The 15,000-nt window shown below is 46.9% G+C and overlaps 1 protein-coding gene across 1 annotated transcript in view; it reads left to right on the forward strand.

Annotated features, from left to right (window-relative positions):
* The window catches only part of otud7a (OTU deubiquitinase 7A), a 35,264-nt gene that overhangs the window by 4,131 nt on the left and 16,133 nt on the right, over window positions 1-15,000 (forward strand). Inside the window, exons 2-7 of the mRNA XM_056599041.1 lie at window positions 6,644-6,770; window positions 8,880-9,035; window positions 10,616-10,795; window positions 11,783-11,998; window positions 12,725-12,826; window positions 14,018-14,145. Of these exons, the coding sequence (XP_056455016.1) occupies window positions 8,951-9,035; window positions 10,616-10,795; window positions 11,783-11,998; window positions 12,725-12,826; window positions 14,018-14,145 (711 nt within the window). The 5' untranslated portion in view covers window positions 6,644-6,770; window positions 8,880-8,950. The remainder of the gene's footprint in view (window positions 1-6,643; window positions 6,771-8,879; window positions 9,036-10,615; window positions 10,796-11,782; window positions 11,999-12,724; window positions 12,827-14,017; window positions 14,146-15,000) is intronic.

A 15,000-nucleotide genomic window follows, 5' to 3' on the forward strand; every position in this document is an offset into this window, starting at 1 on the left:
GAACTGCATATACTCTACAAAAACATTAAAAGCTGTATTTATTTGTAATGATCGTCTTCTCAAACAAAATACTTAGAATAACATGCAACAATACAGCTCAGATAACTACACAATGCAAAGACAATGATTCAAACAACAAGCAAAGGATTTACGTGGTTTCATCGATAGCAGCATCCATAGGAACCACCATAGCAATGATAAAAAAACATTTTGTGTACTTACAAACAAACTAAACATATGTTTGAGTTATTATATGTAAAACCATAGATTCACTGAACTTAGGAAAATAAACTTCAAAGGTATCGCTTTTAACCCTGAGAATAAAATGATTATCAGCCACTTTGTTATTTCAGACAGATACTTTGCCGTCGTGGTCACAGGGTCTCTTGATTTGCCGTTTTATTGAATGTCTCTTTAACCAGCCGTTGTGGTTCTTCTGACCAGCGAGACGCTCATATTGGTCGTTTTTGGTATTATCAAACAACCTCTTCTACGTTTAGGTTGGAGGTTGAAGGGAATAATTCTAAGGAACCGTGTTTCATGGATGGTGCTATTTCTATTTCAAAAGGCTATTTGGTGAGATAACATAGTTTTCTAAACAATTATCAGAAAAGTCTTTGAGTGCGACTGAAAACTATTGTCTAGATGCCTTGCTGAAGGGTTTAAAGAAAAACTTTGGGATTCTTCAACCTTGACCCTATTTTCTGATTATTATGGGTCTAGTGGCGCGTTTCCACGGGCGGGTGCGGTTAGGCCCAGTACGATAAGGTCCGGTGGTGTAGATGCGGTTGTGGTTGGCTTGTTTTACCATCGCCGACAGTACCCTTATGGTATGGCGGGGTTTAAGGCTGCACTCACACTAGGCCATCTGGCCGTGGCCGTGGCCGTTTTCAAACCTAACCGTGCTCAAATCTGCCAGTGTGAGTGTGGCCAGTCTGGCCAGGCCAGGCCAACTTGGCTACTTGGGAGAGGTGTGCTGCTACGGTACTGGCTGCCACGGTACAGATGCTAATGAGCCGACACGCGCGCACGCAACCTGAGCTGGATGACGTATAGTCCATGCGCCGACCATGGACATAATAAATGCAACGAGCCTTCTTACCCAATAAACGGAAAACATGGCGTCAAGCGGTTCAACTGTTGGTTCACGTTGGTCCCATAGAGAAAAACTCTGACTGGCGGCAGACTTTATTATGGTCCATGCAGCGGACGCTTGGTGATGACGTGTTACGACGTGATGACGTATGTACAAGAGCCTACCGTGGCCAGGCCACAGTTGTGAGTGCAGGTCAGAGAACAATGAGGCCAGTTGAGCACGGTTAGGTGTGAAAACGGCCAACGGCCACGGCCAGATGGCCAAGTGTGATGCACCCTAAGCCGAATGGCGATAGCCGCGGCAGCTTCGTAAGCATTTGTGACCTCATAGCAGCACAACACAGTGTCGCCTGCTAATAAAAGCAATGAAAAAGAAGAGCAACAATATTGATGTCCAAGAAGGACGGCAGACTTTTGCGCAACATCTTCTACAATGAACTAAGCTTTCACCGTTAGATAGCTGGATGTAGAGATAGATAGATGTGTAGAACTATCTTGCAGGTACTGTGTTTGTATGTTATTATCCCCCTGCTGCACGGAATTGACGATTCTGTCGAACAATCAACGAGTGGAGGAAACGCAAACCGTTCCGAACCTATCCATACCAAACCGAACCGCAACCGCCGGTAGAAACGAGCCATCATGGAATAATGTGGACCAGGGGTCACCAACACGGTGCCCGCGGGCACCAGGGCGCCCGCAAGGACCATACGAGGCGCCCGCAGGCCTGTTCTAAACATAGCACAACTCATTAGTGAACAACTCTTTCCCACCTTTTTTAAGTCATTGTTGATAATTATTGTGCGAAATCATTAACATGATCAGTTTCTTCACATAGATGAGTATCATTAATCAATATTAATAATGTATAACTAAAGGCAAACTGAGCAAATTTGTTATTTCAGAAGAATGTATCAAACTTCGTATGACTCAGTACCCATGAAGTAGCTCTCAGGTTCAAAAAGGTTGGTGACCCCTGATGTGGACAATTAAACCGAAAAGGGTCCAATTATGAGCGAGAACGCTGCCGCCCTAATAATCCACAATCAGGCTGCAGTGTAATCCTTGGGGGTAACACCGCCTGTCAATGTACGTCTTCTAGAAGGGCTTGTTTTTGCTATTGTTTGTTGTTGTTTGTTATTGTGTAAGTCTCGCTCAAGGAGAAGTCTCACCCTGAAACCTTGTTGTTGGGTTGTTGCATGAAATTTCCCTATTGTCCTTACAATCTCGACTGTCCTTCCGCCGAATCCTTTAATTAATAAGAAGCAACACTTAGTGCAGTCCAACACAACAAACTCTCCTCTATCATGTTTCCACCATTCTCTTCCTGAAACAACTCCCCTCTCCTTGAGCGAGATTTGTTTGGGCATAATATCAAACCCAACTAGATCAAGCTAAAGGTAAATAGAAAAAAATGGTCTGTATAATATTGCTAGAATATAGTCTGAGCCTGTGAGTGGTAAAAACAAGCACTGTAAGAGTACGTAGGTGGACAGGGCGATATCGCCCCAAATTATTAGATTGCAGCCCTTTTTCGTTGATTACGGATGGTTGATTATGGATTACGGACTAAACCAATTCTTATAATTAAATTAGTCCCTGAGACCCAGATTGATTGGAATATTTGTCCACAAAGTGCCACAAAGGTAAACAATAGCAGTATTGCTATAGTTTAACCACCAACACTTTGTGGGTAAACCTGCTTCCAAAGACCACAAAGTGGTCCACAAAGACCCTATCACATGTCTTACTTACTTGTCAAAAATGTCATATCAATTCAAAAATGATATGTAATATGTGATATGTGATATGACATTTTTGTGATATGACATTTTCTCAACCTGGGACATTATTTTGTGTACTTCAATGGCGATTCATTGTTATATTTGTGGCTCTTCATCAGACTTCAAGAAGAAGAAGATGCCAGGACATACGATTACAATGGTTTGATCCCCAGAACCGGTCAGTCTGAATCTGCTGTAGTGCAGTTCAGGGTTTCAAACTGGCAACTCACTAGAGCAGTGTAGTATGGACTTCATGGCACGGGAATGTGGCGGCACGCATCCAGAAGACTGACTCTTGTTTCTCCAGGAATATCTGTATGCCATATTCGGTCTTACTTGGTCTTGAAGTGTACTGGTGCACTCAAACAGGACAAATCTGCTGCTTTGTCTGGTTGTAGCAAACAATGTTGAGGACCCATGTTTATGTTTTAAGACTTCATAGGTTCAGTGGGATGAAGATGCCATTATGTGGAATCAACACAAAAACAAGTCTATGGTCTTCTGAAGATTATTACTTGAATTTAATGGAATTGTACAACGTTGTATGAAGTGTGAATATGTAGCCCACTGTACTGGGCTCCACTTTTGTATTTTGAATTGGATTAATTTGTGATGATAATCGAACACACTGGCATACACTTAAAGTATTTTCAACAGAATTGACTTACACATGAACGCACCCCTGCACACTCACACACACACACACACACACACACACACACACACACACACACACACACACACACACACACACACACACACACACACACACACACACACACACACACACACACACACACACACACACACACACACACACACACACACACACTCTCACACACACACACACACACACATCACAGGATGTGCGTCTTGGTTTCCTACTTGAGGTAAGTTGCTTACTGGGATGTAATGTGGGTATTGCTCTGATCCTACTACGCACACACAAACACTTCCAGTTGTGTATGTGTGTGTGTGTGGGGAATGTGTGTGTACAGGACGTTTGTGTGTGTGTGTGTTTGTGTGTGTGTGTGTGTGTGTGTGTGTGTGTGTGTGTGTGTGTGTGTGTGTGTGTGTGTGTGTGTGTGTGTGTGTGTGTGTGTAACTTGCTTCTGTGTGTCTGTTTGACAAAGGAAGCACAGCAAATCTTTGTACTGCCTTTGTCTTGTCTTTTTCTTACTACTTGTGTTGAGCTGAGACTTAAAGGTGTAATTGCTTTCCAGTCTTGGTATCCATTTGGCTTGGAACCAGCCAAATCTGGGTGCTCATGTTGCATTTGCTCTGGCAAATGCTTCTGGCCTACCTTAGCAGACATGGCCTGGGTCAGGCCAATCGCAACCGTTTATCTATTAAGGGGCGGGTTTGATAGGATGACAGAAGAGCAGCCTATGAAGGCACCGATGAGGCCTTTTCATAAACAACCAAAATGGCTCCCGCTAATGTGTCAAATGTTTTGTAGTTCTGACAATATATATATAGATAGGACCCAATGGAAACTACAAATGAAATGAGAGGTTCCATACTAATTCACATTTGTAAACTCTGCCACGCTATGTTGTCAAAAGTCAATTTAAAGTAGGTTATTTATAATTATTATTTATTACACTGTAATTCTTACTGTGTGTCTAATACCATGCCGTCATTTGTTTTTCAATTATTCTTTTTTTTTAGAATCGCTTCATTTCAGACACCTAGCTCACAAGTTGTGACCAAACCCAGTGCCCTGATTCCTTCCAGCAGCATGTTTCTCACCGTGTTTGAACCGTCACACGTGGAGACGGTCACATTCTCTCAAATACTGGGAACATGCACGCACATAGTGTAGACCCTTTGACGGTCGTAAGTCTAAAAGATGTGGGAGAGTGGCCGTGTTGTGTGCTGCTTCCTGTGACCTCAACAAGGACAGGGGAGGTGTCTGGACATGGTGAGGAGAAGATCCACCGGCTGTTTCACTCCATCTCTCATGTTTCGACGTGTATCAGCCAGACTTTAGTCTCATCAGTGACTATCGCTATTCCTCAGTCTCGTCTGGTGGTCCAGATCCCACATAAAGCATGGTTTTATTGAGACGGATCCCACTCCTCGGTAATGACTGGAGAGAAGACATGGAGAGAGAAAGAGAGACAAACTAAATTCAGATTCCTCTAAATTTGGAAATGCTTCACTTGATGAGGGCTGGAGGTGCTGGGGTGCCTGCATTGAAAGAAGGGCCCCAAAGGGCCAATAGAGCCACACATTCACACACTCCACAGGCTCCCTTGGGTATCAGGGTAGGATATCCCTTTCGGTCAGAGCATGAGCATGCATACACACACACACACCAGAATCCTTGTAACCAGAAGGTTGCTAGTTTGATCCCCGGCTCCTCCTAGCTAAGGGCCAGGGTGGCCCTGAACACGGATACGAAAGGCAAGGCTTCCCATCGGGAGCAGGTAAGGCTGAGGTGCCTTGCCCAGAGGCTGCCTGTTGCCAGGTGTGTTTAACTCTGCCGTCGGTGTGTGAATGTGTGTATGAATGGTTGTAAGTCGCTTTGGACAAAAGCATCCGCCTACTGCCCTAAATAAATTAATATATATAAAATAAAATAAACCTGTGCTCTGTGTGTCTCTTGAATTAATTTCCCCTGAGAGATGACGTGCAGCAGTTTTACCAACCGTATGTAGGGTCACACTAGACCTGGTTGTACATACGGCTCTGTCGCTGAGACTCAAAGTGCTGTGGATTGTCTACTCACACAGAGATAGGCTTACTTATTAATAACCATTGTTTAATATTATAGTTACTCCTCCATGAAAACTCTGCAGCGCTTCTACCTCGTTTAGCAGAGGGACTGACATCATAGACGTCTTCAGTGTGACCGTATACAAAAATAGCCAAATCGGTGTGTCAAAAAGTATGACGTCTTGCGGATTTATGTTTATGTTAGTGGTTAATTTTGGTCCAACGTTAAAGTAAAGAGATCTTTCTACCCATCTTCCACCAGGTAAAGTCAAGCTCACCCGCCAAGATTTGGACACAGCTAGAGCGTGCTCATTCCACATGTCACATGTTCTCTTTCCCTAGGCTATGTTCCAAATATATGAAAAGATAAATGTCTTTGATGGCTCCATGGCATGCAGCCCACACACACCTACATGGGTGTCTATGCTGCAGAGCTTGGCGTGGGCGTTTGGTTGGAGAAAGCAGTCAGTTTTTGTTGCATGACATGGAGAGGAGCTCTGTGTCTGAGGAGCTGCTGTCCTCTGTTCCTGGCCCTGCCTACCACGCCCCACACTGTTTCCTTGTGTGTGTGTGTGTGTGTGTGTGTGTGTGTGTGTGTGTGTGTGTGTGTGTGTGTGTGTATGTAAATGACGTCACCCCTGTCATATGGTGGAATGAGGCTGAGTATTTCTTGCCTATGGATATTAAAATGTACTGTATCTTCATCATATTTTGAGTCCCCATCAAAGCGCTTTGTGTGTATCGGTGTATTCATTTACACGGTCATCTATGGATGACGCTGGGATCAAGTTTATGCACAGCGAGGGATCAAACCCCTGCTTCATGTTTGCTGCGGAATGTGAACTGTTTTGGAGTTTCCAACATCTACCTGTCGTTCAGTCTGCAGAGTCAGTAGTAGATCTGTTCAGTGCCACTTTGGCGTCACTTGAACACAATGTGAATTCAACCTCTGTTCAAAGTCCTCGTAGGAACCATGGATTGGATGTTGAGCGCTGACGTGATTGGTTAATCTGTGAATCTGTTTCCCCGTGGCCCGTCCCCAGGGACCTGTTCCTCTGCAGCATCTGGCTTCTGGTGGCAGCTTGTGAAGCCATGGGCACTGGAGAGGTCGCTGGTCCACACTCGTCCGTCTCTCCCGGCTCCTCAACACTCCTCTCTAAAATGCAGACGGTAAGTGAGTCGTCACCCCGTCTCCATCTTGAACGACAGATAAACTGCACAAACAAACAAAAGTAAAGGCAAAACATAAAAATCACGATGCATCGTTAAGTGATAGCAACACTGTAGTCATAGTGACCCCTAAAGCGGAATATAGCTGGAATAGCGTGAAGGAACATCATGACGTATGACGTTAGGCTGCTCTGATGTACCACTTCTCCTCCTCTATGATCATTGTTATTTGGCAACTCAAACATGATTTCTCCCTTAACATGATCTCACTCCTGGGTCAGGACCACAGACCATTACTCCCCCCCCAGACTATTTATGTGTTCTCAAGAAGTGGAAAGTATTACTAAAGCTACTATTTTGATAGGAAATAACACAGTTAAAGTGTTAGTATGGGAGTGACACCCCGTCGTACGACTCACTTTTGATCTGACAGCACGCTACAGAAACAATCTCGAGTGATCTCTGAAGCTATTTGTAGCTCCCAACGCCTGTCTTCACTAGTGCTTCCTGTAGATAGCATGTAGCGAGATGTGCAGTGTAGTAATCTGTAACAGTACGCCGGGGGTGGATGGGAAGCCGGTAACCTCATCTATAGAGTAAGTGCAGTTCTCATATTAATAATGTATTGGATAAAGCAATAAGTTGCCTCGACTTCCAACTCGATTATTTCCCTTCTCAAAATGAATCAAGACCACCATGAGATGTTTCCAGAGAAGTTTCTAACTTGGATTATAGACACTGTGTTCTCTCTCACTGACATCCTTTCTTATTCATAGTGATGTGCACATTTGATAGTCAAATATCAAACGAAACAATGTTGTGAACATAATCAAGCTATAATAATACACATTTTGCTTATTTTTGATATCGAGAAAATCAGTACGATGCAACAATCTATCATTAGCTTGTCTTGGGGATGACATCGCACGGCGCGGCTATATTTAGCTTGTTGTGTGAGGCGGCCGGCCTCCATTTACTGTCCGAGTGCCCGGTCTGAGGGGGACCCTCCAGGGGGCTAGGGGTCAGACAGCAGGCCCACGCCCACGGGGGATCATGTCGCCAGCGGGGGTTGTGATTCCCCCACCGGTGCCACGGTGTGGGGCCGGAGCCCAGCAGGTCGATGCGAACCGCAGCACCAAGGGCTGTTAGTCTGGGGGGGAACGTGCTATTTTTTGGGGTTTCATTTCTCCTCCGCACCAAGGACCCCCGGAGCTTCTGTCCTCCGACACCCACACAACATCGAGTCATGGAAACAATGCCTAGCAGTTTCCCCCCCCACCCACACACACAACCACGCACCAAAAGCACACACAAACGCACGCACACACACACACACACACACACACACACACACACACACACACACACACACACACACACACACACACACACACACACACACACACACACACACACACAGGGCTACAGAGTTCCAATGGGGATGGTGCACAGGTGTGGGTGAAGAAGGATTACTTCCTGGGCTTCTGTACAGGCAGTGCATGCTGGGTGGTCGTTCTACGGCCATAATGACATCACACCCTGTGATCAGGAAATAAGCAGGACTGTATATGGCTCTGGTCCAATCAGAGCTGCTCCCAGCTGTGAGTCACCCTGGGGTTGGAAAACACTATGGAGAGGGAGGGAGGGAGGGAGGGAGGGAGGGAGGGAGGGAGGAAGGGAGGGAGGGAGGGAGGGAGGGAGGGAGGGAGGAAGGGAGGGAGGAAGGGAGGGACAGAGGGAGGGAGGGAGGGAGGGAGGGAGGGAGGGAGGGAGGAAGGGAGGGACAGAGGGAGGGAGGGAGGGATGGGGGGGAGGGAGGAACGGAAGGAAGAGAGGGAGGGAGGGAAGGAGGGAGGGCCTGAGGCCAGTGTCAGCCAGAAGGCAGTTAGGCTGACAGACTGTTTAGATTCCGTTGTAGATGTCATATCAGTGCAGCTGGATATTATGGTCTGGCCACGGGGAAGGGCAGGGCTGGAGTGGGAGAGCAAAGGCAGTATACAAAATAAGTGAGAATCCAATTCTTCCAGCGGTTCTCCGGCTGTGTGTGAGTGTACAAGCAGGTGGTTAGCGGACAGTGTTGTGTTTCTCTCCCGTCGGGTTCCTGGGAAGACATGAAGACGTGAAGGCTGGCGTCCACCAAGGCCTCCGCCGCGCCCTGGCCGGTGCATGCGCATGATCACATGACCCTGGACATGGACGCCGTCCTGTCCGACTTTGTTCGGTCCACTGGGGCAGAACCAGGGCTGGCCAGAGACCTGCTGGAAGGTACAGTAAGACTCCCCGTGCGTCAGTCCGCGGTCACGCTGTCGTAGTTCAGTATCTGTGTTCCACTGCGCTGGACGGCTTCCGCCTACACAGATTCGGTGGAGCGAGGAGAGGAGGAGGAGTGAGTGATGGGGAGGGAGGAGGTGGAGGAGGGTGGACAAAGAGAAAGTGATAAATGAGAACCTGGTGAGAGCAGAGGAGATGAGAGGAGGAGGAGGAGAGGAAAGGTGATGAGAGGAGGAAGAGGAGAAGAGGAGAGGAAAGGAGATAACAGGAGGGAAGGAGATGAGAGGAGGATAATAAGAGGAGGAAGAGGAAAGGAGATGAGAGGTGGAAGAGGAGAGAAGAGGAGAGGAAAGGAGATGAGAGGAGAGGAGAAAGAGGAGGAGGTAAGAGGAGAGGAAAGGAGATGAAAAGAGGAAGAGTAGAGGGAAAGAGAGGATGAGGAGGAGATTGGGAAGGATAGGAGAGGAGAGGAGGAAGAGGAGAATAGAGAGGTGGATATGTGAGGAGAGGAGGAAGAAGGATGGCCAGAGAAGAGGGGGAGGGGGGATTGAGGGGAGGGGAGCCAGCATGCTGATATAGAGGCCCGTGTGACAGTTTTACGAGGACTCTCTCCAGGGAAAGCTTTGTGCCCATTCAGTGGAAGTCATTGAGAAGCCTTCTGGTATTTGTAGAGCTCACATACAATCCCCACTCTGGGAGAGCAACAGCGCAAAAGAGCACTGCAACAAAAAAATAATCCATACATCAGAACTGCAATTGATTTAACACCAGAATAGCACATTTCTGTTTGAACCACATGCTAAAAACAGAAAATGTATATAAGCTTGTTGCTTTCCCGTTATAAATCGTGGGCAAAATGTGACGGTATAAGAGCATTTAATTTGTTTAATATTAACAAAAGTCCTTTATTTACACTTGCTTGACCGAATACATGTTGACAGTCATTTAGTTATAATGAAACTTTATGTTGTACCCTACAAATAATTTCCTTACATCATGCTATGATAAACAAAGGAATAAAATGAGGATGTTTCAAAGATTCTACATACAGAGAATTGAAGTGTAAATAGTATATAAACCAAACTATCACCGTGATTTTTCCATTTATTTTAAACTATATTATTTAAACCTGCACTATTTATGTTTTTCGATCAGTAACCTCTAGTGGCTTGAGTTGTAGCTACAGGTTTGGCTAGGTTGTTTTCATGCAACTGTCGTCTGAATTACTGAGAATCTGGCTTCTGAATGTCAAGACTCAAGACCCCACCCCTGGTAGCCTTGACTCTCGGATTGGAGCGTTACATTCTCCAGAAGCTTCAGAGAGATTCTTTAATGGTTTTCATAGCGGCAATAGAAAGGTTACCCAGTGCAGCTTTAAGTCTCCGGCACCATTTACTCTGCAAATTGCATCCACGAGCGTGGCAGGAGATGGAGCACCGTTAATGGCTCTGCTACCTTAACATTAGCATCAGCCATAAGCAGCGGATATGAAGTCCAGCGCCGTTTAGCGCCGGCGCCGTTCAGGGCCGTGCTGGAGGGGGCCGCCCGACCTCATGATGCCGTGTGTTGTCCAGGTAAGAACTGGGACCTGGGCGCCGCCCTGGGGGACTACGAACAGCTGCGGCAGGTCCACACCGCCAACCTGCCGCCCGTGTTCAACGAGCGCCGCCTCCAGCCCGGCGCCAGGGCCACGCCCACCCACGTCAGCCAGGCCGGCCGGCCGGCCGCGCAGCGGCAGGAGGACAGCGCACAGGGTACAGCGGCGAGGAGCGCTCTCACACACACACACGCACACAGACACACATATAGACGTAGACACGCATACATACCCAGGCACACACACATTCTCAGACACACACACACGTTCTCAGACACACACACACACATGTTCTCAGACACACACACACACATGTTCTCAGACACACACACACACACGCTTACACACATACACAGACACACATTCTAAGACACACACACATACTCAGACACACACACATACACACAAACACGCACATACTTAGAAACATACACATACACACACACACACGCAAATAAACACACACACACATGCTCACACACACTCAGACACGCTGCAAAACCTGAAAGTCTACTAGAGCAGAATGGGCGATAAATGGAATTGATTGAAAACTGCTTTTAAGTCAACATTATTTGGTTTGGTTGTTGTTGAATTCAATCCATAATCCCCTTAAACAGAGAGAGAGAGAGAGAGAGAGAGAGAGAGAGAGAGAGAGAGAGAGAGAGAGAGAGAGAGAGAGAGAGAGAGAGTCAGATAGAGAGAGAGAGAGAGAGAGTCAGAGAGAGAGAGAGAGAGAGAGAGAGAGAGAGAGAGAGAGAGAGGGTAAGAGAGAGTGAGAGAGAGAGAGAGAGGGTAAGAGAGAGAGAGAGAGAGAGAGAGAGAGAGAGAGGGTAAGAGAGAGAGAGACAGACAGACAGACAGACAGACAGACAGACAGACAGACAGACAGACAGACAGACAGACAGACAGACATCTACTGTATATAGGCCAATCATTTTTAGCCAAGCAGCTGCTAACGTCTCGTCCTCACACGAAGAACACAATTCATCCACATGCTTCTGCTGGCCTTTCTCCAACATGGAGGAGAAGGCGGTGGACACACAGACAAGAGAGACACACAAACAAACATGCATCAAAACGACCCAACAGAATGCAAACAGACGCCTCTCTAACGCCCATCTCCTGCCGGTCTCCCCCCTGCCAGAGAAGCGTCTGACGCGGGGGATCTCCCACGCCAGCTCGGCCATCGTGTCTCTGGCCCGCCTGCACGTGGCCAGCGAGCGGGCGGAGCAGATCCCCGTGGAGATGCCCATCTACACCTTCCAGCTGCCCGACCTCAGCGCCTACAGCGAGGACTTCCGCGGCTTCATCGAGAGGGACCTCATAGAGCAGTCCACCATGATGGCTCTGGAGCAGGCCGGTACGCAGTGGAGGAGTGAAGGGAGGGACGCAATCCCCCGGCGGCCATCTTGGCTCTAAACGCTTTAGCCCGGTGTTTAGAAACAAGATTGCCGCAGTGGCCGTAAGATAATAATAAGAGATTTATAAAATCAGACGACGAAATAAGAAACTCTTACGACCCAAAAACCCACGTCATATGAATAAATTATGAAAATAAAATAGAATATTTCGAAGACGACCTGCTATTATAGAAAACCCAGGACATAACCAAGCTTAAAGTGAAGCTGTGAATTTAGTGAGAGACTATTTGTAAAAACTTGAGCTGCAGTACCCTTCAGATAGATAAGAGTGTGTATACACTCTTATCTAACACAGCTCTAACACAGTTAGAAAGCATCTTCTCGCTTGTAAGTTGTTCTTAATGGGTTGTGTGTGTGTGTGTGTGTGTGTGTGTGTTCGTGTGCGTGCATGCGTGAGTGCCTGTGTGTGTGTGTGTGTGTGTGTATCGTGCGTGCTTGCATCTGTGTGTGCGTGTGTATCTGTGTGTCTGTGCGGCGCGTGGGGGCTGTGAGTGAACTCTCCACTGTACATGAACAGAGAGGTGCTTCAGCACATTCTATCACGGCTCCTCTTCCCTCGGGGAGAGAGGATCCCGAGGCCGTCCTTCTCCGGGGCGTGGCACTAGGATCAGGGTAGCGGGGGCCTGCAGGTCAGGCTCTCCGTCATGCGTCCCTCTGCGTTGCAGGACGTCTGAACTGGTGGTCCACCATGTGCTCGAGCTGTAAGAAGCTGCTGCCCCTGGCCACCACCGGGGACGGGAACTGCCTGCTGCACGCCGCCTCCCTGGGTGAGTCCCGCCATGTCCTCTCAGACACCATCCGCATGAGGTCAGAGAGACTGATTTAAAGCAATGTGGAAAGCCATAGGCCGCTATAACACAACTTCATACATTACATTAGTTAGTACATCATTAATAACATAATATATAACATAATTTATAACATAATTATACAGTCTTATAAATGGTCATGTATCACATCTTTATAACACCATATATAACCTCATATAGAACACAATATGACACTAACACTCTATGCATCCTCCTGTATATGTATGTTTAACATCATATATACCGCTTATATTACCTCATTTATAATAATAAAAAAAAATGATTACACAATTTATAACATTGTGTATAAAGCCATATATGTAACATCTTATATAAAATCATATGTACCGTTATTTATCTATATAAATAGGCAGGATAGAAGTGGACGAGAGAGGATAGAAGTGGACGAGAGTCAAGAGGGATTCTCCATGAATCCAACGCTAGACCAGCTAGTACTTTGTGGTTTGTGTTGTCCTGGTCGTTTTCTGCGGGTGAATAAGAAGACATGTTTTTTTTATGGCATTATATTAATTAAATCTAAAACCACCGAGGTGAAAAAGGCTATTTTCTGTCCGCTGATGGTCGTTCCCTCCTGCATCGTCATGAAACACTGCTGTCTGTGCCATCATAGCGGCCATACTGGTAATAAACACGCTGTATGCACTAGATGCCTTTTTAAAAAACTGCAGACCTTCTGGAGGATCTCGGCAGCTGCCGCATTTCGTGCAGCTCAGCGATGGTGGATCGGCTCTGAAAGGAGGTCATTCACCCCCATGCATAATACACTGTCTAGCCACTCTGCCCCTGGTGCTCAGGCATGGTACTGCAGCCTTTTTCTCTTCACAGCTCTCTCTTGATAATAGCTCTGGTCATTTATAAAGCCATATATAAGGTCCTCTTTGCCATAACGCCGTATATACAATCACATTTACCATCATATTTAAAGTCATAAAAAAACAGCAAGTCATAGATTCCGGGTTTGATATACCATCTCTCTCCGACATAAATACTTAATACTTAAAGTGTTTCTTTGTGTTTCCTTACTGAACGCATGGTGGGTGACCCTTACCATGCCCCCCCCCCCCCCCCGCAGCAGGTAGCGTGTACCCCCGCGCCCCCCCAACATGCTGTGTGTTGTGCGTTCCTCAGGGATGTGGGGCTTCCACGACCGGGACCTGATGCTGAGGAAGTCGTTGTACGCCATGATGCAGAGCGGCACGGAGCAGGCCGCCCTGAAGCGGCGCTGGCGCTGGCAGCAGACGCAGCAGAACAAGGAGGTCAGAGCGGCGGCCTGAAGGAGCTCCCACAATGCCTTTCACCCGCACACGCCCGCTCGGACTCTTAAAGTGTTGTGAGGAAAGCTGCGGTATACGCTAGCCCAGGGGTCACAAACACGGCGCCCGCGGGCACCAGGGCGCCCGCAAGGACCACATGAGGCGCCCGCAGGCCTGTTCTAAACATAGCACTACTCATTCTGGAACAACTCTTTCCCCCCTTTTTTAAGTCATTGTTGATAATTATTGTGAGAAATCATTAACATGACTTAATTAATTAACATGTTTCACATAGATGAGTGTCATTAAGTAAGGGATAATGCCCGACGAGGTGTCCATTATCAGGAATTAATGGACGACGTGGAGGCGTGAATCGTCCGACGCGAAGCGGAGGACGGTTCACGCCTCCGCGATTGCCTCCGCGAAGTCCATTAATTCCTGATAATGGACACCTCGAAGGGCATTATCCCGCTTATTCCACGGTCACTTACCAACGGTGACCAAATTAAGACCATTAATTTATATTTTCATGCGTTTTACAATCTGAATATAACGTTTTCCACAAAACATACATTTGTTTCCCTGGTTACGCCTGAGGGTCCGACTAATACCCGGAACCACCATTACACGCCCGTTGGGTTCTCATGCAACGGAAACTTTGTTCACTCCTCCAGTAATTAGGACGGACCATAGCTACGACTTTAGAACGGGAGGTAGCGGGAGGTATTATAGTCCGCTGAGCTTTGTTTTGTTTCCCGTTGCTATGGTTACTACTATTTTAGAGACGATACACCAGCTAGCGCATTAATTGAGAACGGTAAACAGACAATTTGACGGAACTACTTGTCCAGGTGTCCG

Source organism: Gadus chalcogrammus, chromosome 9, assembly GCF_026213295.1.
Source record: "Gadus chalcogrammus isolate NIFS_2021 chromosome 9, NIFS_Gcha_1.0, whole genome shotgun sequence".
NCBI lineage: Eukaryota > Metazoa > Chordata > Actinopteri > Gadiformes > Gadidae > Gadus > Gadus chalcogrammus.